This window comes from Aotus nancymaae, unplaced genomic scaffold (assembly GCF_030222135.1).
Source record: "Aotus nancymaae isolate 86718 unplaced genomic scaffold, 86718_ANA_hifiasm-v0.15.2.pri h1tg000008l, whole genome shotgun sequence".
NCBI lineage: Eukaryota > Metazoa > Chordata > Mammalia > Primates > Aotidae > Aotus > Aotus nancymaae.
In genome coordinates this window covers 42,694,171-42,718,525 of record NW_026988419.1, presented here as the reverse complement: position 1 = coordinate 42,718,525, position 24,355 = coordinate 42,694,171, and the positions used below count along the sequence as shown (strand labels likewise).

The following is a 24,355-nucleotide window of genomic DNA, read 5'->3' as shown; positions in this document are numbered from 1 at the left end:
ACTGTAACCTGTTTCCATATATTGCTTCAGCAGCAACTGACTTTCTGAGCACCCCCCCAATACCATCACCTGAGCCAAGTACCCTCTGTGGGTGTTCCTAGGTGGGCCTAAGACATAAGCAAAGGAGAGAAAAATAAAAGGAGCAGGACTTTAAGGATCGCATAGTGGTTATGAGCAGAGGTTGAGTCAGACTGCCTGCTCTGTAACTTGGAATCATATGGCCTTGGACAAGTTACAGAACTTTTTCATCTCTGTTTTGTTATCTGTAAATAGGGATATTATTAGTACCTGCTTCTTAAGGCTTTTTATGAAGAGTAGATGAGATAAAACATGGCAATTGCTTCAGCAATGACCAGCATGTATTAGTAGTTCAGCTTATTTTACCTTTTTCTGTCAATATTCTGATATATTATGCTGTTTATAACTACAAGACCTATTGAATCTGATAAAAATACAAGTTGACAGTACAATATCAAAAGTGTACAGATGATAAAACCTGCAAGGTCAAGATGTTTGTGATTTTCAAAATAACTAACATTTCCCCTTAAACATATCTTAGTCAAATTGAAATTGTTCTGCCCAAATTTGTGATGACCATAGATTGTCAAATGGAGTTATATTAAATCAGAAGTGCACTCCTGATACAGCCTTTATACAATAGAATGTTTTGTTCTTATAAACAAAGACTGTCTTCTTAAAGAATAGTCTAGTCTGGGTGTGGCTCACGCCTATAATCCCAGCACTTTGGGAGGCTGAGGCAGGAGGATGGCTTGAGCCCAGGAGTTCGAGACCAGCCTAGGCAACATAGTGAGACCCTGTCTCTACAAAAAATAACATTAGCTGGGCATGGTGGCACATCCCAAGCTACTTGGGAGGCTGAGGTGGGAGGATCTCTTGAGCCCAAAAGGAAGTCAAGGCTGCAGTGAGCTGTGATCACACCACTGTGATCACACTGTGAAACAGGGTCTTGCTTTGTCACCCAGCATGGGTGGGTGACAAAAAAGAAAAGAAAAAATGATTAGTTAATTATGTTAATCCGTACTGGAAAATGAAGTACTTTTATACTTTCAATTTTGTAGGGTATGTATTAAAAAAAACTGGTGATTTGATGTCATCTGACTGGTTAATGAAATAAAAGGTAATAACTTTTCTTAGCACTGGTGAAATGAGACCTGTTTGGGCTGTGTTTTCTTTGCCAGAGCAGTACACATAATTGACTGTGGCTTTAAGCCCAGTGTCTGAGTATTCTTGGTCACTGCCCAGTTTTTCACAGAGGTAGGAAGATTCCATGTGGAAGCCTACCAGCCAACTTACAGGCATTGTAGAATATCGTTTAGCTACAACATCAGTTCTACTGTAACATCAGTGTCAGTTTTTAAAATGTGAAATAAATGAGTGCTCTGTGGCAGTGGAAGAGGAGTTTACTCACAGTGTTTGAGGAAGGTGGATTGCAGATTTAAAGTGGCTGTGTGTTCTTTTCTTTTTAATTATGGTTCTATTGAAGTCATTCTCCAGAACTCAGTTTTTTGGTTTTTGTTTGTTTGTGTTTTTCATTTATTATATAAAAAGTATGGTAACGCACACGTGTGTGTGTGCACACGCACGCACACACACACACACACACACACACACAGCCACACTGTAACTCCTGAAATTGGATAACCAGGCCAACATTTCTATAGGGGTTAGAATTTATATCATCTTGTGTAACTTTATTGTTACAGTTTTGAAAATGAGTATTAGAGTGCTAAACCCATCTTCCATTTCATTCAAAAGCAAGTGTTTCGTAAAGACAATGTTTTGTGTCCTATTTTAAATTCCAATTGTTTTATATAAAATCATAGTAAAAGAAGTTAATCTTTTTCCCTTTTTTTTTTTTTTACACTGTATATCTTGGTAAATTAACTCTAGCATACTGGAAAACAGATATAGAGATAGTATAGTCCAGGCCCCTTATTTTACAGCTTGCCTGAGGATACAAGCCTAAAGCCTGTACCCTTCAGAGTAGGCCTTGGTGCTAATTGAGGCCCTTTGATGGACCTGGCCTGGCTTCCATCCTGCCTGTGCTCCTTATTTAACTGGACAATCGTGGGCATGTTGCATAGGCTGAGTCTGAGTTTTATTCATCTGTAAATCTGGAGATACTTATCTCATATTAGAGAGAATTACAGGAGAACTGATGCAGAGCACTTAGAATGGAGTCAGGCAGATAGCAAACATGCAGGAGGCAGTGGAGATGCTGTCATTGTTACTATCAGTGGTGGGGGGATTCAGTGGCATTTGAGTATTAGTTCCATTTAACTCATCAGAATATTTAAGAAAATGTATAATCTAACTCCTTCACATGCTAAAAGTAGGGCTTAAATATGTTCTGTCTCCTTTTCAAGAGCATCTCTCTTTTTAAAATGTCCACAACACAAAAAACACTATACCCTGTTTAAAGAACCCGATTTTTTTTTTCTGACTCTGCCAGCCTTTCTCAGTGAGGGCTCCTCAGAACCACAGAACATACAGAATGACTTGAGTGACCATTTCTTCAGTTCTCCCAAGGATGCCATATAACTACTACCATTTGGATGCATGAAAGAGAGAATAATTTATTTCATATGATAGGGGATTTAGAATATAAGGTCTTATTCCTCTCCTGGTACCTTGGTTTAAAAATCTCATTTGCAGAGTCAGTTGAAATAAAAAAAAAAAAGTTAAATGCTTCTATTTTCATTAATTACTTTGAAATCAGATTTATAGCATGGTAATATGGAAAAAGTAATGCTTCCTATAGTTGACTAATGGACAAAAAGAAGGTCATTTTTTTCCTTTAAGTTCTAAGGATTAGAGATCTGAGATTTTAAAAAGTTTTATTTTTTATGGAGGTAGGTGATTTGCCAAAGGAGATATAGCCTGTATTAAACTCTGGGACTAGGAAAAAAGATACATTATCTTGCCTCCTTCTTGATCAATCAAAGGGCATGAATTTTAATATTTAAAAAATGTATTTGTGAATTAAGTTTTTAAAAAATCCTACCCAATCAATAGCACTCTCCAAAAGTGATTGACGTCATCAAATGATCTTCAGGATTCTCCCCTGTCTTGTGATGAGGTTTAGTTTCCTAAGACCAACATGAGATTAAACCTTGTTGAACTTTATCTGAGTTTTAATAATCACAGAATTATTACAAACTCCAAAAGAGTTTGAGATTATAAGACTATACTATTTTAGCAACATAGAAGCCAGGTGGATGGACTCAGGGTGTATCCAAGGCTGCACAGTTTGGGAAATTCCCCCAGATCTCTTGACTGCCTGCCAGAGTGTAGTGTTCTGTCTGGCAGAAAGGCACAGGCACTTTACTCTGTTAAATCCTATAGTTCCAACTGCTGCAGCTCCCTAGATCCCTCAAAAATAAACCCAACTGAAAAGTACTTTAAACTGGGAGAGCTATGTATTAGCAGTAAAATCTGTCTGAAAACTCACTGGGATCTAAGTTGGAAAAAATATTATCTGGCAATGTCATGAAGTTTTTAAAATTTAGGGGATCACGGAGAGGAAGGAACTAGGAAGGCATATTCCATTTATAAAGAAGCTAATGAAACATGGACTATGAACTAGAAATTCCAAATTAGCCAAAGATAGGAAAGCTACAGTAGCTAGACATTTATGGATGTTCATTCTGGATCTGCTCAACCCAAAACTACATACTGGTGGGAATACAGGAGATGAATACTTGGTTCTGGTCTCCTTGGCATTTATATCCTGGCTTTAAAGGTAAGCTTAAATGTCAACCACCTGCAGAGCCATCGAAGACTGTACTGATTCTATTTTAGAACAGGCCAGATTTCAAGGGTGAGGGACTTAGGGATTCTGAGGATCTCTCCCAGTGCACTGCTCAGAAAATATGGTAGGCCTGGGCCACCTGCTGGGACAAGTCATAAACCATCGCCACAAACATTTATCCAGAGAGTTCATGTTTAGCACAGTCCTAAATGTTTCAGAGAAACTAAACATATGCACTGTCTCTCTGATTCATAGGCACAATACTTGAAAGGATGTCTTGACACACAAAATATAAAAATATTAGTGCACTCAGGGCATCTGAGATGGAATTATTTTAACACAGTGAGTATTTGAGAATGGAGCTAATTAGAGCTTTTCTTATCAGAGAACACAAAGTTAGTGATTTCAATTTTGTTTTGTTTCGTTTCGCTTTTAGCCAACAGGACAGCTGGCAATGTTCTGTTAGACATGAGTGATTGGGTAAGACTGAGGATAGGTCAGTGTGAGTCCATCACCATTGGATTTCATTTTTCATTTTGTACAAACTAGAGCGCTTTGGATTTGTTAAAATATGAGCTATTACGGATTATTCCTGTCCTACTAAGTCCTCTGCTAATATATGGAGGACACATACATGTAGTCTGTGTCATAGCACATATGAAAAAATGACCTACCTAGTGATATAAAGAAGCCACATTAAATAATAAATTGCTTATATACTTCCTAGTGCCACATTTTCGGCATTATAAGCTACCAACTTCATAATAGCTGGCATATGAAATAATTTTAATTGTAGCTATTATTTATATGTGGGTAGATTTCTATTTTCCTATTCCCTTCACATTTTACCTCCAAAGATACTGATACCCATTTTTGCAGGAAAAGCTCCTTAGAGCTATTTCAAATATAGGTTCTCATTATCCCATCGTAAGCTATGGAGTCTCAAAAGTTGAAGAGTTTATGATCAAGAATTGAAAAGGAATCATTTGATTTTTATAGTCCCTTGAAAAGAACGTCTTTGCAAAGAAATATCTTACTATATAATATAGCTACCAGGCTGATTTATTAATAACATTACTTATAATTGAGCTATTCATAGTTAAGAAGAAAAGGCTATTGTTGTGAGGTAGTGTAAATGAATCTAGGGCTTTTAGTTGCTGCTGTCACATGGTTTCCTTTCTCTTCCACCTTCAGTGGCTGGGTGGTTGATTGAGGCACTTGCTGAGTTAAAGAGAGCAGGACAAACACCGTATGTACTGTACCTTTTGTGACTGCAGACTGCCCTTAGACTGCCACCATCTAACAGGCTGAGGTGATGGTCAAGGTGCGTGGTAGACAGGAGTAAAGACGCTTCCTGCAGATTCCATTACCTAGACAACCACTGTGGAGACCAATTTAGCATTCTACGCTCAGCTCAAGTTAGATATTCCCTATAGCCTTAAAATTACATTTTTAGGTAAATACCTCCCTAGAGAAACTCATACACATGCAGAAAGATGTGTACAAGGATGCTTACTTGCTTACTGTGGCTTTCATACACTGGAAAAGAGAAACAGTCTAAATAGCCATTAATTGAGGAATGGATACATTCAATATGGTATAGTCATAAGGTGAAATATTAATGCAGGGGTTAAAAGAAATAGACTAAATCATATGCCAACATGAGAAGCTCTCAAAAATATGATGTTGACTGGGTAAAAAAAGGTTTCAAAATAAGTAAAATAAGTAGATGATTTTACTTCTGATAATGATGAGTAATTTAAGGCAAAAGTAAAACAGAGTGAAGGGTCCTAGAGGGACTGAGGAGAAGCGATTGTTTCCGCTCAGTTAGGCTGGGAGACTTTCCCTTAGGAAGTGGCATTTGAGCAGAGTCCTGAATGGAAGCCCCCAGTGAAGATCTTCGGGACAGAGGAAACCACGCATGTGAATGGCCAGGGAGAGAGGAATAAAAGGATGCATGCCAGTGCCCTGAGCAGGGATCCTGGGAGGCTTGAGCATCACACCAAGAGTTTGGATGTTTTCCTAAGGGAAGCTGAGTTTTAGCAGGGGGTGACATAACTGATTTGTGCTTTTATGTTTTTGGAAGACAATTGCTTGGGTAAAGGATTTCACCCTACTTTACAAAGGTCATTTTTCTTCATTCTCTGAGTTTTAGAGAAATTATGAGCTGTGCTGTTTTTTCTTAGGTCATCAGCTGATGATTCGTGAATTATCTTTGTTGATTTAGTGATTTCTACCAATCCAGATGAAAGCTTTTTTTTAGCAACTTCAAAATTTCAGAATAGCTAAATAATCTAGAGAATAAGTAAAAAACAAAAATTAGTTAAAAAAATCTCCAATCACTTGAATGTGGGAGGTGGAGGTTGCAATGAGATCATGCCATTGCACTCCAGCCTGGGTGACAGAGCAAGACTCCATCAAATAAAAAATTCTAACAAAATTCAAAAAGAATCTTAACAAAAATTATAATTATGGGATAGCATTGTAAAAATTAGTAGTTATGCTACCATTTGAGTGCTTGTTACATATAAAATACTTACAAAAGTATGGTGCTATATGCTTTTTCTATAAGCCCTTATTTAATCTTTAACTGTCTTGTGAGTTAGGCATTGTTATGTCCATTTTAGAGATGAGAACTGTAGAGTGATTAAGTTTCCCATGACAACACAGCCGGTAAATAATAAACATAGGATTTAAATTGCAAAACCATATTCTCAGCTGCTAACTTATACCTTCATAGGCACAGGGTTAGATTAGCAACTATTTTGTTCCTTTATGCAACCCAGTCTCACCTCTTCGTCCTCCTCATTTCTGCTTTGGATGACCAATGTCTGGTACTACTTTTTCAGTGGTTCCAGCCACCCTCCTGTGTCTCTTCCTGGTGAGATCTCTATCCCTCCAAAGTCCCCGTACTCCCCCAAATTATTCTTTTTACCTCCAGTGAAACTCTTATTCCTTCAGGGTTAGCTCCTCTTAGCAGTGTTAGGATGAGAATAATGTGATTAAACTAATTGGTATTGAACATAAGTGGCAAAAACTAATGTTTCTAATGATGACCATATATCATTTAGAAAGAATTAATCCACAATTAACTATTGTGTTCATTCAGTATTTCTTTAAAGAAGACTTTATTAAATGATCAGTGACTATTCTAGAGATGCAGTGTTGAATAGGCCAGACAGATCCCTCTCACATGGAGCTCATGTTCTGTTGGAGGTGAAAGACAGTAAAACAGAAAAGAAAATGTCAGATGCTACAGACGTGTTATGTGCCTATGGCATTGGGAGTGGAGATAAAATGAATAAAAGCAAGAGTTCTTCTAAGCAGGACCTTGAGTAGTTGGAATGAAGGAGAGGAGTTGTTTTATAAATTAGGTACCAGATGAGTACTGGTGCCATTCACCAAGGAGAAGAACCCAGGAAGAGAGGTATGGACTCTGGGTAGGGGAAGAGGATCCTGGAGTTTAGAACATGTGGAATTTCTATGAGATGGGGAAGATTCGCATTGGAAAGTTGCATTAATAAGCCCAGATCTTAGAGAAAGGATGAAGCTTAGAGATGTCTTTTGGAAAACATTGGCATGTAGAGAACAGCTCCATCCCATGATGTGATGTTTTCTGTGACTACCTTCTTCCTCCTCTCTATTCCCCTTTCTGATTTTCACATGGTCAATCCATTTTGGGAAATCTTTTTCAAAGAAGGAACATGTCATTATCAATCTTACTTCTGGAAGCAGTGCCATATAGCAGGACTGTTGGGAAGAGACAAATTCAGTGCTTCCAACATGGGCATGAAAATTACATCCTAATGTCAGAACCTGAAGTGTTGGTGAACATATCACTGATGTTCTTTTGATATTACTCACTGAAAACTCAAGGGCTTTTATCCTAGACCCTCCATTTTCCCTTTGGGCATTTCCGTAGGACTAGAGAAGCACAGAGTGGAAGAGAATATGCTGCCCCAAATAGCCTAATGACTTAGGTGTTATTGTTTGTGCCTTGGGCTTATCTGATAAGTGCAATGTAAACTGAGAAAGTTAAACAAACCAAGACTTGACCAGCAAGCAAATCAATTATTATTATACGTGTCAGAGAGTGCCATTGTTCTATATTGCCTTACCTCAGAAATGCTATTGGTAACTGGAATATATGTAACAGAGAAGATTCTTGTATCTTTTATAGGGAAATTTTTTATGTTCAGTTTCCTTATTAGACTAAATCAGTCTTTAATTTCCAGGTCACCAATAAAATTATTGTAGGCCTAGAATTTACACTTTTCACAACTATTTTTATGTGACAGTAATCTTAGAAAACAGTTGCTTTATTACATTTATTTTACGATGGCTTAATGAGAGCCTGATACCCTCCATTGGTGGAAAGATCAAGTTAACTCCTTATGGTCCTGGGATGGAGTACCTGAGAGCCTGCAGCCACGGTTCATGGAGCCCCTGGGGAGGTTCCCAATTGTGTTAGATAGTGCAGGTGTTAAAGATAGAGATGAGAAGCATGTTTCTGTGGACCAAATGGTGTCCCCCACTTACTTTATTCAAGTCCTGACCCCCAATGTGATGCTGTTTAGAGATGGGGCCTTTGGGAGGTCATGAAGTTTAGAGCTCATGAGAGTGGGGCCCCATAATGGGATTTGTGCCCTCATAAGAATACATGCTAGAGAGCTTGCTTGTGCGTGATCTCTCTCTCTCTTTTTCTTTACCCCTCTCTCTTCCCCTCTGCCTACCTCCTTTCACCATATGAGGATACTGTGAGAAGGTGGTCATCTGCAAGCCAGGAAGAGACCCCTCACCAGAACCCAGACATGCTGCTATCCTATTCTCAGATTTCCATCTCCAGAACTATGAGAAATAAATGTCTATTGCTTGACCCACCAGTTTATGACATACTGTCATGGCAGCCTGAGCAAATTAATACATGTGTCTAATAGAGCAAGGAGAGCCTGAGGCGGGTATAGAGGGCTGGGATCCCCAAAGATTCTAAGAGTCAGAAGACACTAGAATAGGGACCTATGCCCTAACATAGTGGGGTGATGGTAGGAGTGAGTCCAGCAATGGCAAACTTGTATTTTTCTGTATGTATATGCGTTCCTGGTAGCATGTGCATTAGTTAAACAGATCACCATGCAAGCCTGAAAAGGAACAGATTTGCTATTTGCCCAAAGTCCCTCCTGAGTGGTGGAGTTGAAGACTTTAGCCTAGGTTCTCTGGTCTATAACCCCATGCTCTTTTGTATTAGTGTAGACACTAATATTGGTATCATCAAAGTAGATAGAGACTAGTATCATTGCTATTTTATTACTATTTATCAAGTTCTATTAATTACTATGACTTTCATTACTATTATTACTATTAATTAAGTTATTCATAGTTCTATTCATTTAATTTTATTAGAATTCTAATATGTTTCAAATACAGATAGAATATTACAACATCTTTGTGAAACAAGATTTTAAGGTTAAATTATCACTACTTTTTATGTATGTGAAAGAAAGCACCTTCTAAATTTCCCTGAATGGTTTCTGACCTGGCTGAGGGAGGCTCTGCTGGCCATGGGAAGGGCATACGATTTGACAATGGAAGACCTGGCTAAATTTCGCTTCTGTAGTTTTTTTGAGCTGCATGACCCTGACAACTTGGTGAACCTTTCAGGTCCCTGATTTCCTCAACTGTGAAACAGGATTAATAATAACCTTTATCCTTCCCATTTCAGAAGATTATTGGCAGAAATAAATGAGATACTAATGGGGAAAATGCTTAAAAAATTGGAGAACATTATAGAATGGTAGTATGGAGTGTGGGCACAGTGCAAGGGGCATTGTGGGGAGGTCTCAGAGATTGCGGGAACAGACCTTCTTTCTTCTTTTTTTTTTAATTTTTAAAATATATTTTATTGCACTTTAGGTTCTGGGGTACATGTGCAGAACATGCAGGGTTGTTGCATAGGTCCATTTTAGATCTTTCCTTGCTTCTCATCTGGGCATTTATTGCTATACATTTTCCTCCTGACACTGCTTTAAATGTGTCCCAGAGATTCTGGTATGTTGTGTCTTCATTCTCGATGGTTTCGAAGAACATCTTTATTTCTGCCTTCATTTCATTGTTTATCCAGTCAACATTCAAGAGCCAGTTGTTCAGTTTCCATGAAGTTGTGTGGTTCTGAGTTACTTTCATAACCCTCGTTCAAATTTGATTGCACTGTGGTCTGAGAGACTGTTTGGTACTTTCGTAACCCTCAGTTCTAATTTGATTGCACTGTGGTCTGAGAGACTGTTTGTTATGATTTCCATTCTTTTGCATTTCCTGAGGAGTGATTTACTTCCAATTATGTGGTCAATTTTAGAGTAGATAAGGGACTGTGGTGCTGAGAAGAATGTATATTCTGTGGATTTGGGGTGGAGAGTTCTGTAAATGTCTATTAGGTTTGCTTGGTCTAGATCTGTATCTGGGTGCTCCTGTATTGGGTGCATATATATTTAGGATCGTTAGCTCTTCTTGTTGCATTGATCCTTTTACCATTATGTAATGCCCTTCTTTGTCTCTTTTGATCTTTGTTGGTTTAAAGTTTGTTTTATCAGAGACTAGGATTGCAACTCCTGCTTTTTTTTCTCTCCATTTGCTTGGTAAATCTTCCTCCATCGCTTTATTTTGAGCCTATGTGTGTCCTTGCACTTGAGATGGGTCTCCTGGATATAGCACACCGATGGGTTTTGACTTTATCCAATTTGCAGTCTGTGTCTTTTGATTGGGCATTTAGCCCATTTACATTTAAGGTTAATATTGTTATATGTGAATTTGATCCTGCCATTTTGATGCTAGCTGGTTGTTTTGCCCATTAGTTGATGCAGTTTCTTCATAGTGTCAATGCTCTTTACCACTTGTATGTTTTTGTAGTGGCTAGTACTGGTTGTTCCTTTCTATATTTAGTGCTTCTTTCAGGAGCTCTTGTAAGGCAGGCCAGGTGGTGATGAAATCTCTGGGCAATTTCTTGTTTGTAAAGGATTTGATTTGTCCTTCACTTATGAAGCTTAGTTTGGCTGGATATGAAATTCTAGGTTGAAAGTTCTTTCTTTAAGGATGTTGAATATTGGCCCCCACTCTCTTCTGGCTTGCAGGGTTTCTGCTGAGAGATCCGCTGTGAGTCTGGTGGGCTTCCCTTTTTGGGTAACCCTACCTTTCTCTCTTGCTGCCCTTAGCATTTTTTCCTTCATTTCAACCCTGGTGAATCTGACGATTATGTGCCTTGGGGTTGCTCTTCTTGAGGAATATCTTTGTGGTGTTCTCTGTATTTCCTGGACCTGAATATTGGCCTGCCTTGCTAGGTTGGGGAATTTCTCCTGGATAATATACTGAAGAGTGTTTTCCAGCTTGGATTCATTCTCTCTGTCACATTCAGGTCCACCTATCAAATGTAGATTAGGTCTTTTCACATAATCCCATATTTCTTGGAGGCTTTGTTCATTTCTTTCTACTCTTTTTTCTCTAATCTTGCCTTCTCATTTTATTTCATTGAGTTGATCTTCAATCTCTGATATCCTTTCTTCTGCTTGGTCGAATTGGCTATTGAAACTTGTGTATGCTTTGTGAAATTCTTGTGTTGTGTTTTTCAGCTCCATCAATTCATTTATATTCTCCTCTAAGCTGTTTATTCTTGTTAGCATTTCATCAAATCTTTTTTCAAGGTTCTTAGTTTCTTTGCATTGGGTTAGAACATGTTCTTTTAGCTCAGAGAAGTTTGTTACTACCTGCTGTCTGAAGCCTGTTTCTGTCAATTCATCAGACTCATTCTCCATCCAGTTTTGTTCTCTTGCTGGTGAGGAGTTGTGATCCCTTTGCATTCTGGTTTTGGGTGTTTTCATCCTTTTTGCACTGATTTCTTCCCATCTTAGTGGATTTATCTACCTGTGGTCTTTGTAATTGGTGACTTTCAGATGGGGTCTCTGAGTGGACGTCCTTTTTGTTGATGATGAAGTTATTTCTTTCTGTTTTTTAGTTTTCCTTCTAACTGTCAGGCCCCTCTGCTGCAGGACTGCTGGAGGTCCACTCCAGACCCTGCTTGCCTGGGGATCACCTGCATCGGCTTCAGAACAGTAAGAGTTGCTGCCAGTTTCTTCTTCTGTTATCTTTGTCCCAGAAGGATATCTGCCAGATGTCAGCCTGAGCTCTCCTTTATGAGGTGTCTCTTTGGATATACGGGGGTTGGGGAGCTGCTTGAGGAGACAGTCTGTCCCTTATAGAAGCTCAAGTGCTGAGCTGTGAGCTCCGTTGTTCCGTTCAGAGCTCCTGGGCAGGTACGTTTAAGTCTGCTGCAGCGGAACTCATAACCACCTTTTTTTCTCAGGTGCTCTGTCCTGGAAAGGTGGGGCTTTATTTATAAGTTCCTGATGTCCTGCTGCCTTTTTGTAGAGATGCTCTGCCTGGCAAGGAGGTAACCTAGTCACAGTCTGCCAGCAGAGGTGTTGCTGAGTTGCCATGGGCTCTGCCGAGCTGCTGTGTGAACTTCTTTGAGATTATGTTTATAGAGGTATAGTTAGAACTGTCTCAGTAATGGTGGACTGCCTCGGTAGTGGCGGACTGCCTCGGTGGTGACGGACTGCCTCGGTGGTGGCGGACTGCCTCAGTAGTGGTGGACGCCCTTCCCCCCCCCAGAGCTGGACCGTCCTGGGTCCAGCTCTGCTTGCTGTGAAACTCTCAATCCAGACCGTTTCAGATTGCTGGTCTTTGTGGGGGTGGCACCCACCAAGCCAGATCACCTGGCTCCCTGTTTCAGCCCCCCTTTTTTCAGTTGAATGGGTGACTCTGTCTCCCAGGTGTTCCAGGCACCAGTTGAAACGGCCGCCCAGATTTGTGTGAGTTTTTGTGCGAAGACCTGCTGTGCCGGCTAAAACAGCTGTGCTGGAAACTTGTGGCGCTTTTCCGCCTGGGAATCTCCTGGTCTGTGGGCAGTAAAAACTTGTTTAGAAATGCAGTGATCACTCACCCTCTGCATTCTCACTGGGAACTGCACTCCAGAACTGTTCCTATTTGGCCATCTGCTCAATGAAGCGCTCTTTTTTCCTTAATGTCACAAAAGAAAGGACAGGAGTGGTTGGAATAAACTGTATCAGTTACAGTTCCTCATTTAAAAACAGGATAGAACAAAAGTTCTAGTCATAAAAATTCAAGTTAACAGGTTTGAGGTAGGAAAGAGTTTATTGTCATCGTATTTACTTTTTCTTTTTCTTTTTTTTCGAGACATAAGTCTCACTCTGTCACCCAGGCTGGAGTGCATTGGCATGATCTTGGCTTGCTGCAAGCTCTGCTTCCTGTGTTCAAGAAATTCTCTTGTGTCAGCCTCTCATGTAGCTGGGATACAGGCATGTGCCACCATGTCCAGCTAATTTTTATGTTTTTAGTAAAGACAGGGTAACACTGTATTGGTCAGGCTGGTCTCGAACTCCTGACCTTAGGTGATCTACCCACCTCAGCCTTCCAAAGTGTTGGATTACATTTGTTATGGCAGCACTGCACCCAGCCTACTCTACTTTTTTCCTTACTTGAAAAATCCATGACTTAAATTTCACTTCAGACAGAGAAAGTGTTTAGCATTGTGAATGGAAACTGCATTGACTTAAGTCTGAGTGCTAATGAATGCTCAGGAATGACAGAGAGGGGGATGACCCTAAAGCCAGAGCGGCCTCCGGCTTGGCTGAGACTCTTCACAGTGGGTTCTATGGAGCCACATCAGAGCTCGAGGAATGGAAAAGATCAAGGATACTTTCAACCCCCGATGGGATGAGACCTGCTCCGGGAACTTCCCTGGCTGCTCTAGGCACCTGCGGGGCTGATGGCACAGCCCGAGTCCAAGAGGAAGACTCTGGACAGCCCTGTCCCTGCCATTCTCTCTGTGGTCTGTTCACACACCTCTCCTTTGAAATCCTGTGTATGGTGCCCCACCCCACAAGGCAAGCATCCACTTCTGATTATTTGGTTTCAAAGTCTACCTGCTTGATGCAGCTCATGACCAGCTGCAGGTAAGAACTGGAAACCCTGGCTCACCCCTTGTCCTGCCTCAGTATCGATACCTGCAGTTTCTGTGGCTGCCTCAGCAAAAATGACCTTTTATCACATTTCTTCTCATAACACAGAATGTTGCTTCTGGGTAAGCTTTTCTCCTGTGATCCAGGATATTGGACAGCTGTTGAGTGGCATTTGCTTTTCTACTTTCCTCTTTTACCCCAGTCTTCCCAGTGACTCATCAAGTTTAAAATGTCAACCATCTTCTGATGCCAACATAAACATTCATCCAAATTCCTTAATCCAAGCACACAGCTGAGTTCAGAAGTCTAACTACACTAACACTGCCAGTCTGTTTCTTGTGGTCCAATCCAGAGGTGTTTCCTCAAGCCCGTGTCTAGCTTTGATTTCACATAGGGAGCTTGGAGTGTGGAAAATAGCACACTGCTATTACCTACTGAGAGAGCACGGTTGCACAGGGGAATGGGGACCTTGACCTTCCGCTGGCTAACCAACTTTGTGTCCCCAGTCCACCCATCTGGCCCTCTCCTTCCTTGTCTCTACGAAAGGAGAGAGCTGGATGCTGTGGCTCTTTTCAGTTCTGACTCTCATGATCTACCTTTCTTCTGTGGCTTGTTTTAGTATGTGAAAAACCACACATCAGACCCCACTCCTTCCTGTCTACTCCCTATCTTCCAAGACTCAGACTTTGAGTGGTTTTTTCTGACAAGTCAAAAACGTGCACAAAGCCATTCAAACAGATCATCTAGCCAGTGATAGGGGGTGTGATTTATGATAGCGTTGCTGGGATCTACATAGAGAATTTTATTTCCTTGGAGCCAACTGATGTGAAGGGAAGTTGGGACTCTAAATCTCAGAACTTCTGCATGTAGAGGCTCAGGCAGAACTTGTAAAAGATGTGGCTGCTCTCACTGAAATATTTGCATTTAATCTAATGGTAGCTTACATATTTGCACAGTGTTTTGCAGTTTTTCTTTACATGCTTGTTTAATCTTTTCAAAATCCCATATTATAGCCAAAGCAGTTACGACCACTCCTGAGCAAGTCCCCCTCGCCCATATCTGTGTCCTGGATGCCACCACCTCAGCCAGCATGCAGCATATGCCCCACCGTGCTGCCCATTGTAAAACCAGATTCATTTGCACTGTTTGTAAAAGCTTCACATTTGACCTAAACCACTGGAAAAGCAAATAGCAATTCATTAGATAAAGTAAATGAGTAAATATGGTCAGATTAGGTTGTACAAAATGTGAAGACCTCTTCTAAGGATACAGCCTCACTCTGACCATCGAGGCCTGGGGAGGCTGCCAGCGGCATTACATACTCTGCTGCCCATCAAGGGAGGAAATGGCTCTGGAAAATAGTACTGGCATTCTTTACTAAAGTTTGCTTGATATTGGAGTTGTAAGTGACCTCAAAGGGCATTTTAATGGGCTGAATTGTGGCCCCCCCAAGATTCATGCACTGAGGTCCTAATCCACAGTACCTCAGAGTGTGACTGTATTTAAAGTTAGGGTCTTTAACAAAGTCATGAAATTAAAATCAGCTCATTAGGGTCGGCCCTCATCCATTATGACCAGTGTCCTTGTGAGAAGAGGAGACTGGGGCCACAGAAAGGCACAAGGGAAGATAGGATGGGTCATCACAGGGAGAGGATGATGTGCCTGCAAGCCAAGGAGAGGGGCCCTGGAGAAACCAGCACTGCCGATACCTTGATTGTGGACTTTTGGCTCCCAGGACTATGAGAAAATAAATTTTTGTTGTTGAAGCCACTCAGTCTGTGTTATTTGTTATGGCAGCCTTAGCAAACTAATACAGTCCTGTAGGCCTAGCTTCACCCTAGTTTTAGATTCCCTTCCCCCAAGTGCTCGACAGATGGTTATTAGCCTTTGCTTGGCCACTTTTAGAGATATGGAACTTGCTACCTCCAAAGGCAGCAGAGGTCACTTGAGACTCTTTAGTGGAAGTGGCAAAAAACCTTACCCAAAGTAGCTTAAGTAAATTGTCTTAAGAATTGCCTAATTGAAACATCCAGCAAATGGCTGAAGGTGTAGCTTTAAGTAGGTCTCAGACAACGGGGTCAGAACCTGCATCTCTCCCTCTATTAGCTCTGTCTCCTTTTGGGCAGGCTTACTCAGGTCTGTGCTGTAGGTCCCAGGCGGCTTAAGGATCAAGTCCAGCTGAGAACAGAGAGTTTCCCTAGTTTCTGCTTAGCAGGTAAAACAACATCTGTTGTACCGACTGCTCCCATGTCTGACTTTGGGTGTAGAGAGTGGGCCCACCCCCTCTTCAGTGGAAAAGCCCTTCCCATCCTTGAATGTCTCACCTGCAGCTTTGCTTGTCCATCTCCTTCAGGGGTTTCTCCCAGAACATCCTATCCAGGACATTCTCCTTTTTCCCCCCATCCCTATTCTGGCTCCTTTCTCTTTCTGTTTTCGTCAGTGATCTCTTAAAATGTGATGCCCTTAACTATACCCATTCTTCTGTGTCTGGCCACAGTCAGGAACAACAGGATTAGTATCTGCTTTTGATTTGGTCATGACATTCCTTCAGCCTGAGTTTTGATGAACTTGTTCAGTTTCCTCAAATTTAGCTTAGAGTCAACTAAAACCCTTGAGGCCTTTTTAAAATTAACTGCTATGCCAAGTGTCAGTGATTCTTCTCAGGAAATTGCAGTGTTTGTATCATATGTATACCTTAGGCCATATCCTGGGAAATTTTTAAACAAAATTATGGTGTGTGTGTATGTGTGTGTGTACAGTCATTTGACTAAACAGACAATATAACAACAAAACAGCATATTGTGTCCTCCAAGTTGTTGGGTTCCATTAATCAAGGTTCTGTTTTGTTTTAAACATCCTTAGTTTTCTACCTGGAGATACACACAATTTAAGAATAAACCAAATAAACTAAAATACCAATGGAGAGATGTAAACTTGGTCACAGCACCTGAGTTGCTGATTGATAATGACCACAGTTATACTCTTAGCTTATCAGTCATTTTAGAGAGGAAAAATCTGAATGCAACAAAATGATTTCAGACCAGTAGAGACTCAGACCCAAACTACTTTTATCTTTTCTTTTTCTGGCAGAAACAATAGAAGGAAGTCTTAGTAGCTGCAGAAAACATACACAGCTAAATACTATTTTTAATTCACTCTTCTGACATGCAGTGCGATTCTTATGCTCTGTTCTATAAGGATGGGTCAGTGGCCCACCATACCTGCTGGCTGATAGAAGCTTGGTGGCTCCCAGGATCTCTTTGGCGGTCCCTTCAGCTATGCTATGGGAATACCACTGACTCTGAGCTTTGTGGCTTGTATCCTAGCTCTTACTCTTCTGGTGAGACAGGCCTGTGGTGAGCAGAACCCCTTTATCTGCTCAGCACATGTGCTGAAGTTCCATTGCACAGTGTTTCAGGATGCTCCAAATAAACAAACTCTAATCATCTACTCATTGAGCTATTTATTGCTTGTCCACATAAGTGAAAATATTTATTTTCAACCATAGCCCATTAACATTAGTCAAAATGTTGCCAAATATAGATATCTGTTTTTTAAATCTATTTCTAGGCCTCTTTTGTAAGTCCATTCATTCTTTCACATACTCATCACTTATTTCTATACCATAATCAGATATCTTACACACACACACACGTACCACATATATAATATGTGCACAGTGAATATCCCTTGCACTTAGCACAGAGTATTAAGTATTTGTTAATTGATATTCTATTTGAAGTATTCATATTTTCTCTTCAGTTTGGGACTATTTACCGAGTGTCTGGTATGTGTCAAGCACTGGGGATAAAACTGAGCCAGCATAATAGGAAAGTTCTCACCCTGCATGGAGAATGCAGTCAGGTTGTAGGTGCACTGTTACAACCAAGATAAGTGTTATGAGGAGAGGCACGTGATGTGGTAATCACATATTAAAGGGAATGGACCAGGCATGAGATGGAGCTGGGTAAGAGCTGAAGAATATCAAGACACAGAGATGGGTGGGGATGGTGGCCTGGTGAGTCCATTTGTCATTCTTGTGAGTGGGAGGACAGAGCTCTAGGCAGTGTTGTGCCAGACAGGTGACAAGGAAAGATGTTTTATAATAGAACCTTCTTTATGTCAGCAATTTTGATGCAATAACCTGGCATTATATGAGGTTCCCACGGTGTTACATAGACTTTCTGATGATCCATGCAGCTTTTGAAGCAAACAAGGACTCTTGCTAAGTCTGACACAGAACACCATTTTCTTTGTCCAGAAAGAAATAAATTATGGCAACACCAATTATTTCCTGTGCCTTTCTTAACTGTTTAGACAACTATATGGTTTATAGTTCAAACAGCTTCCAAAGAAGGGAATCATTTAAATATTAACTTAGCTAGAATGTTGTATGGTTTTGGAGCCAAAATAGAAACCTGGACAGTGATCCCTTCAGGTTGAGGACCATGGGTCAAACATCACACATCATTTAATGTGTCTGTTTATACTGCACGAAATACCGTAACTGATGTCTGTTCATTCTTTAAGAAAGTAGACATGCACTTGGAAAAAAAATTCAAAAGGTATCTAGTAAAGTCTCTCACCCCTTGGGCAGTCCCCCAGTTCCCCTCCTTAAAGACCATACCTTATATGAGATTCTAGTGTTGTATCCTTTTAGAGATATTCTGTTCACATATAAGTGTGTACCTGTATGTGTCACCTCATTTTTCTGACATAAATATTACAATACTTACCATTCTGCAATGTCTTTTACCTTGCTCTAAGTGACAAACAGTTCTGGAGGCTGGAAAGTGCAAGATCAAAGTGTTGGCAGGTTCAGTGGCTGGTAAAGGCCTCATTCTCTGCCTCTCGGATAGCACCTTGAAACTTGTGTTCTCTCATGGCAGAAGGCAGAAGGGCAAAGGGGGAAACAGCTCCCTCACACCTCTTTTACAAGCTCATTAGTCCCACTCATGAGGGCTCCACTCTCATGACTTAATCACCGCCTTCATACTATCACATTGGTGAATAAGTTTCAACATATGAATTTTGGAGGGGATACATTTAAACTGCAGCATCTACAATCATTTAAAATTGTAGCATCTACAATCTATGATTTCAACCAGTTTTATTTTATTTTTTTTAGTGTGGGACATGAACCTTAAGATACTTTCAAAACAATCTGAGAACAGAAATAATTAAAAAATTTAAAGATTGGCTTTTCCTGCCTAATTTGACAGATTTTTTCCCCCCACCATGTAAATCTTTATTGTTATATAATAATTAAAAAGTACATAACTCACTATACAAACTCAAAATCTACAGAAATATACTCCTTAGGCAATGAAGGGCCCTGTCATTGCAGATTTCCAAGATAATTGTTGTTCATGATTTGCTGTCTGTCTCCTTCTTCATTTGTTTTTGTATTAATATAATGCGAATATGGATATTAATTTCATATTGAATACACACACAGACATTTTATGAAGAAATGGGAACAGATGTTTTAAGAGATATACCTCATGGTTCTCAACAGGGGCCATTTAGAAATGTACATAGGAGCAATTATTAGTGTTTCAGATACTGGCATTTAGCACCCAAGGGTCAGGGATTTTAAATATCCTGCAGTAAATGGTGGATTCCACACAATGAAGAACTGCACCATCTAGAATGATAGTAGCTTGTTGAGAAATACTATTTTCATGAGAATAATGCTTCCTTTTGCCCTCATATTTTATCAGTTTACATAAGATTATATTAAAGTATATTATAGATTCATGGAGCACCAGAGCAAGGCAGGCTCTTTTTTAGTACAAAGAGGAAGAAGACATAGACTCCCAGGGACTCAGTCTTCGGTGTGCAACAGACTGTGATGAGTCCTCTAATGGAAACAGAGTGTATCAGAATAACGGCGGCAGGAGGGGGATAGGAGGACCAGTTACAACTGGAGACATCTTGGGAGGCTTCTTGGAAGGGATGATCCCTTTCAACAGTGGGACTCTCAAAATCAGAGGTACCAGTTCCCCTAGTCCTATCTTGGAAAAAGGGAGAGAGACACTGTCAGCCCGGCTACTTCTAGGTAAGCGCTTGGTCTGAACATGAGCTGTGGCAGCTCCTGCCTGTTGCTCAGGTCACTGATTCTGTGGCCATATCTCCCCTCCTCTCCTCTCTGGCCACTTTTGCCACCATTCTAGCATTAGAGGAGTGTACCATGATGTAACTCAGGTCAAAGGGAATCCCAAAGAATGCCAGCTATGATTCTTCCAAACCAGCCAGTCCTGGAGTGGGACACAAGATGGCAGGAGATGCCATGGAGAGGACAAAAAGGGGGAGAGAGGATAAGAGATTCCAGGCAGTTACAGCAAAACCCTATTGTGCTAGTCAGGGACACAGAAATCCTGGCAGGATATCCACAGTATATCATGGAAGATAGCTGGGAGAAGGGGGACAGTTATGATAAAACACATTTTCTAGACTAAAACTTAATTATTTCAAGGCCCTATGTTTTAATTATTTTCTAAAGAGTTTGAATATATATTTTCCTGCTCTCTTAAACTGACAATAGAGAACATTATCTTACTCAGGTCATCAATGTGAATCAATGATTATGTAGAAATAAGCTTCATTTTTGGGGAAGAGGGCACATCAAGTGCTTGTGCTGAGCACAGGAGTCTAGACTCTAATCAGCAGCTGATATCTGCCCACTCTGTCTACTCTAGGAAGACATCTGTAACAATTCTGAATTTTTTTAAGAGTTAAGTTTATATAGACCATAAAAGGATAATCTGGGGCTAGGTGAATGGCTCATGCATATAATCCCAGCAACTTTGGGAGGCTGAGATAGGATTGCTTGAGCCCAGGAGTTCATGACCAGCTGGGCAACATAGTGAGACTTTGTGTCTACTAAAATTCAAAAGTTAGCTTGGCGTGACAGTACACATCTGTAGTCCCAGCTACTTGAGGGGTTGAGGAGGGAGGATCACTTAGTTTCTGGTGGTCAAGGCTTCAGTTAGCTGTGATGACGCTACTGTGCTCCAGCCTGGGTGACAGAGCAAGACCCTGTCTCAAAAAAAAAAAAAATATTCTGAGAATGATGGAACCCACCTAAGGGTGCACCATATACTGTCTAACATACAGAAAACCTAATCCAATTCATATGTGAGGCAGACTGTAGACTGTGCTCCAAGGATCTGGTATAACAACCCGTTCTTTTCATTAGGAAATCTACTAAAAATTCCAGCCAGGTGTAGCTGAGGACATTGCCCAAGTGGTCTGTGATCTGTTTGAAACATTGCTTTTTGAATCTGGGTTTGTTGCTAGTCTGTCTTCATCTCCCACCGTGGCCTTTAGCAACCTTGTATGCATTGGTGTGTGCATCTTTGTGTGAGGGCTTGCAACACAGATTGCAGACAATTTTCAGTCTATCTGCAAATGCCCAACTTTGATAAAAAACAATCTTCATCTGGGGTTTTTCATTTGTATCTAGTGTATTATTATAATTATTTTGGGAAGTTTTGCTTCTCTGCCAGAGGCTTTGCAAAATGCTTGCTGCCATCAGTCATTAGGTGAATATGGGTTCTCTGGTGGTGTCGCTCTTTTGCCTCTCAGATCTGAGGATCGTAGGATAACTCCACTTAGCTCTTTCTTTGCTGCTCACACCCTGTGTTGTTTCTGGAACAATATCCAGACTGTATCTGGACTGGAAAATTTCACTTCTTCAAAAATCCTTAGACTATATTCCTTCTTGTGTCTTTCAGTCACCCTCTCTGGCCACAGATGCTTGAGATTCTATGGTGAACCCTTGTTCACTTTGTTTCCTCTGCCTGTGATGCTCTTTCTGCCCTCTTTGGCCAACCACTTCTAACCCAAGTGGCCTGAACCCCCAGGGTTAGTAAGGGTCTCTCCTGTGTGGTCCCATTGCACTCTTTGGATGTCTCTTAGTGGATTACATTTAACTTATTTATTTATGTGTTTGTCTCCCCCACTAGGCTATAAGTCCCTTGAAGGCAAGGTAGATTTCCTCTTCATTTTTATCCCCCTCTCAATAGATGGTACATAGTGGCATCTCAATAAATGTTTATTGAGCAAAATTTACGTTCACTGTGGTTTTTAGTGGCTCCTGGGGGGCAGTGGGGGTTTAGCCATATTATAGTTGGTTCAGTTTAGAAAAGTAGGGTTTCACAACTAACTACACTGTTAGGAATTATAGAATGACTCATAACTCATCGTATCTATATCTTGAATACTCTTGAAAACAGTACCAGTTTTATTACAAGATAACCACAAATCAGCTTAGACTGCTAATACTGTGAATTATGCTTGTATAAGAAATTAGAATCCATAGGAATTTTTTCCTCCTACTCTTGTACTTTGCTTAAATACAGGATAAAAATGTCTGGCAGGTGATTTGTGTTTTCCACGGTGTGGTGTTTTCTGCTGAATCATTTGCTTCTTATCAGTTGTGTTCCTCTTTATAGATAACTTCACGTTGCCTTCACTACCTGTTCTAAAATTGCCTTTGTTTCTTGCCTACTTTTATTACTATTGACTTCCTGTTCTGAAATAGGACAGTCATGTTGTTTTTGAGTTTTATCATTATAGGTGTTCAGTAGGTATCTGTATCTCGTGGAGAGACATTTTTTTTCAGTGTTTTGTATTTCCAGAAATCAGTGCCCAGGAAAATTCTAGGACCCTGAACTTGTGCTCATATTCAGCATAAGGATGAATTTGATTGTCTAGAAAATGATCCAGTAAAATATCCAGTAAAAATTCCTTTATATTAGCAAATCCTTAACTTTGAGAGTGAATGTATTCATTTGCTTGGGTTACCATGACAAAGTACCACAGTCTTGGTGGCTCAAAACACAGAAGTTTATGGCCAGGCGCAGTGACTCATGCCTGTAATCCCAGCACTGTGGGAAGCTGAGGCAGATGGAAGACTTTAGATCAGGAGTTCAAGACCAGCTAGGCCAGCATGGTGAAACCCTGTCTCTACTAAAAATACAAAAATTAGTCAGGCATGGTAGCCTGCACCTATAATCCCAGCTACTCAGGGGGCTGAGGCAGGAGAATTACTTGAATCTGGGAGGTGGAGGTTGCAGTGAGCCAAGATAAAGCAGAAGTTTATTTCTTCACAGTTCTGGAGGTAAAAAGTCCAAGAGTAATTGTCAGCAGGGTTGGTTACTTCTGAGGGCCTCTTCTCTTTGGCTTAGGTTTTCTTCCAGAGTTTTTACTTCTTGCCTTGTGCCTGTTTGTGTTCTCACCTCTTCTTGTAAAAACACCAGTTACATTGGATTAGGACCTACCCATATGACTTCATTTTAACTAATTACTTCTTCTATCATATTTTGAGATATTGGGGGTTAAGAACTTAGGAAGTCAGCACATGAACTGGGGAACATAGGGTTCAGCCATAACAGTGCATACTGTGGCAGTTCATCCCGTTCTGATACTGAAGTACTTTTCAGTGACTACTCAGTAAATACATGTATACTCCTTTGCCTTTTCATAGGTCCAAATGCTGCCTTTCTTTCTGCTCACAGTTTTACCCTTGCTGATTTCCTGAAGCCACTGGCTTCCCCAAAGTGGCTGGTGAGGAAGGAATGCAAATGCACCTGTCTTTTGGAATTCTGGGATAAAAGTTTTGTCAGAAACAAAAGAGTACTTACTTGGATACCTGTCTTTAAGATGATGATGATGATGATGCTACCATTTATTGAGTGCTTATTTTGGGCGAGTCATTGTGTTCTTGTTTTCACAACAAACCTATAGAATACATGTTTTTATCCCTACTTGATATATGAGGAAACTGAGGCTCACAGAGATGAAGTAACTTTGACTTGGATACTTCTTCTTTTGTGTTTTCTTCTTTAGGGCAGCTGTTTGGTTCCAAAGGGCTATCAATTGTGAAAGTAGAAATGTGGAAAAGAAGTGAAGGCTATATCAAATTCATAGCCACTCAGCTCATGGGTGGCAATATGAGACCTAAGGGTCCCAGAAGTTGTGCACCGGTTACTCTAGTGACTGAATTCCACCTGGGGAGAAGTTTGAAGGCAAAGCACAATCTAACTCCTAAACTGGATGGATTGACTCTGGGTTATGTTAAGCCAGGAGTTTTGGACTATGGCCTGGATTGAATTACAGTTGTCATGGCAACCCTGATTGAGAGGTGGGCTCAAAAGATAGCTTCAGGATAGGCGATTTGTGAACACTAGCAAAGTGGATTACCAAAATTGTTTTATGATTATAGGTCAGTATTACTGGGGACAGCTTGGAATGAGTTAGACCAGTGGTTCTCTACCCTAGCTCAGTAAGAGAACAACTTGGAGAACTTTCAAAATGCCTGGGTTTCAACTATAGAGATCTTTATTGAGATAGGTGTGGGCCTCAGCATCTGTAGTTGTAAACAGTTACCAGAGTAAATCTGATGTCCAATCAAGGTTAAGAGTTAAGGAGCTGGCTCATGCCTGTAATTCCAGCATTTTGGGAGGCCGAGGTGGGCAGATTACCTAAAGTCGGGAGTTTAAGACCAGCCAGGCCAACATGGCGAAACCCGATCTTTACTAAAAATACAAAA

General features: G+C 40.6%; 2 protein-coding genes across 6 annotated transcripts in view; one reads left to right on the top strand and one right to left on the bottom strand.

The window, feature by feature from the left end:
* MFSD6 (major facilitator superfamily domain containing 6) overlaps positions 1-24,355 on the top strand; it is a 97,897-nt gene that overhangs the window by 34,899 nt on the left and 38,643 nt on the right. The gene's annotated exons all lie outside the window — the stretch shown is intronic.
* NEMP2 (nuclear envelope integral membrane protein 2) overlaps positions 9,286-24,355 on the bottom strand; it is an 81,017-nt gene continuing 65,947 nt past the window's right edge. Inside the window, exon 8 of the mRNA XM_012464137.2 lies at positions 9,286-12,835. Coding sequence (XP_012319560.2) covers positions 12,799-12,835 — 37 coding nt within the window. The 3' untranslated portion in view covers positions 9,286-12,798. The remainder of the gene's footprint in view (positions 12,836-24,355) is intronic.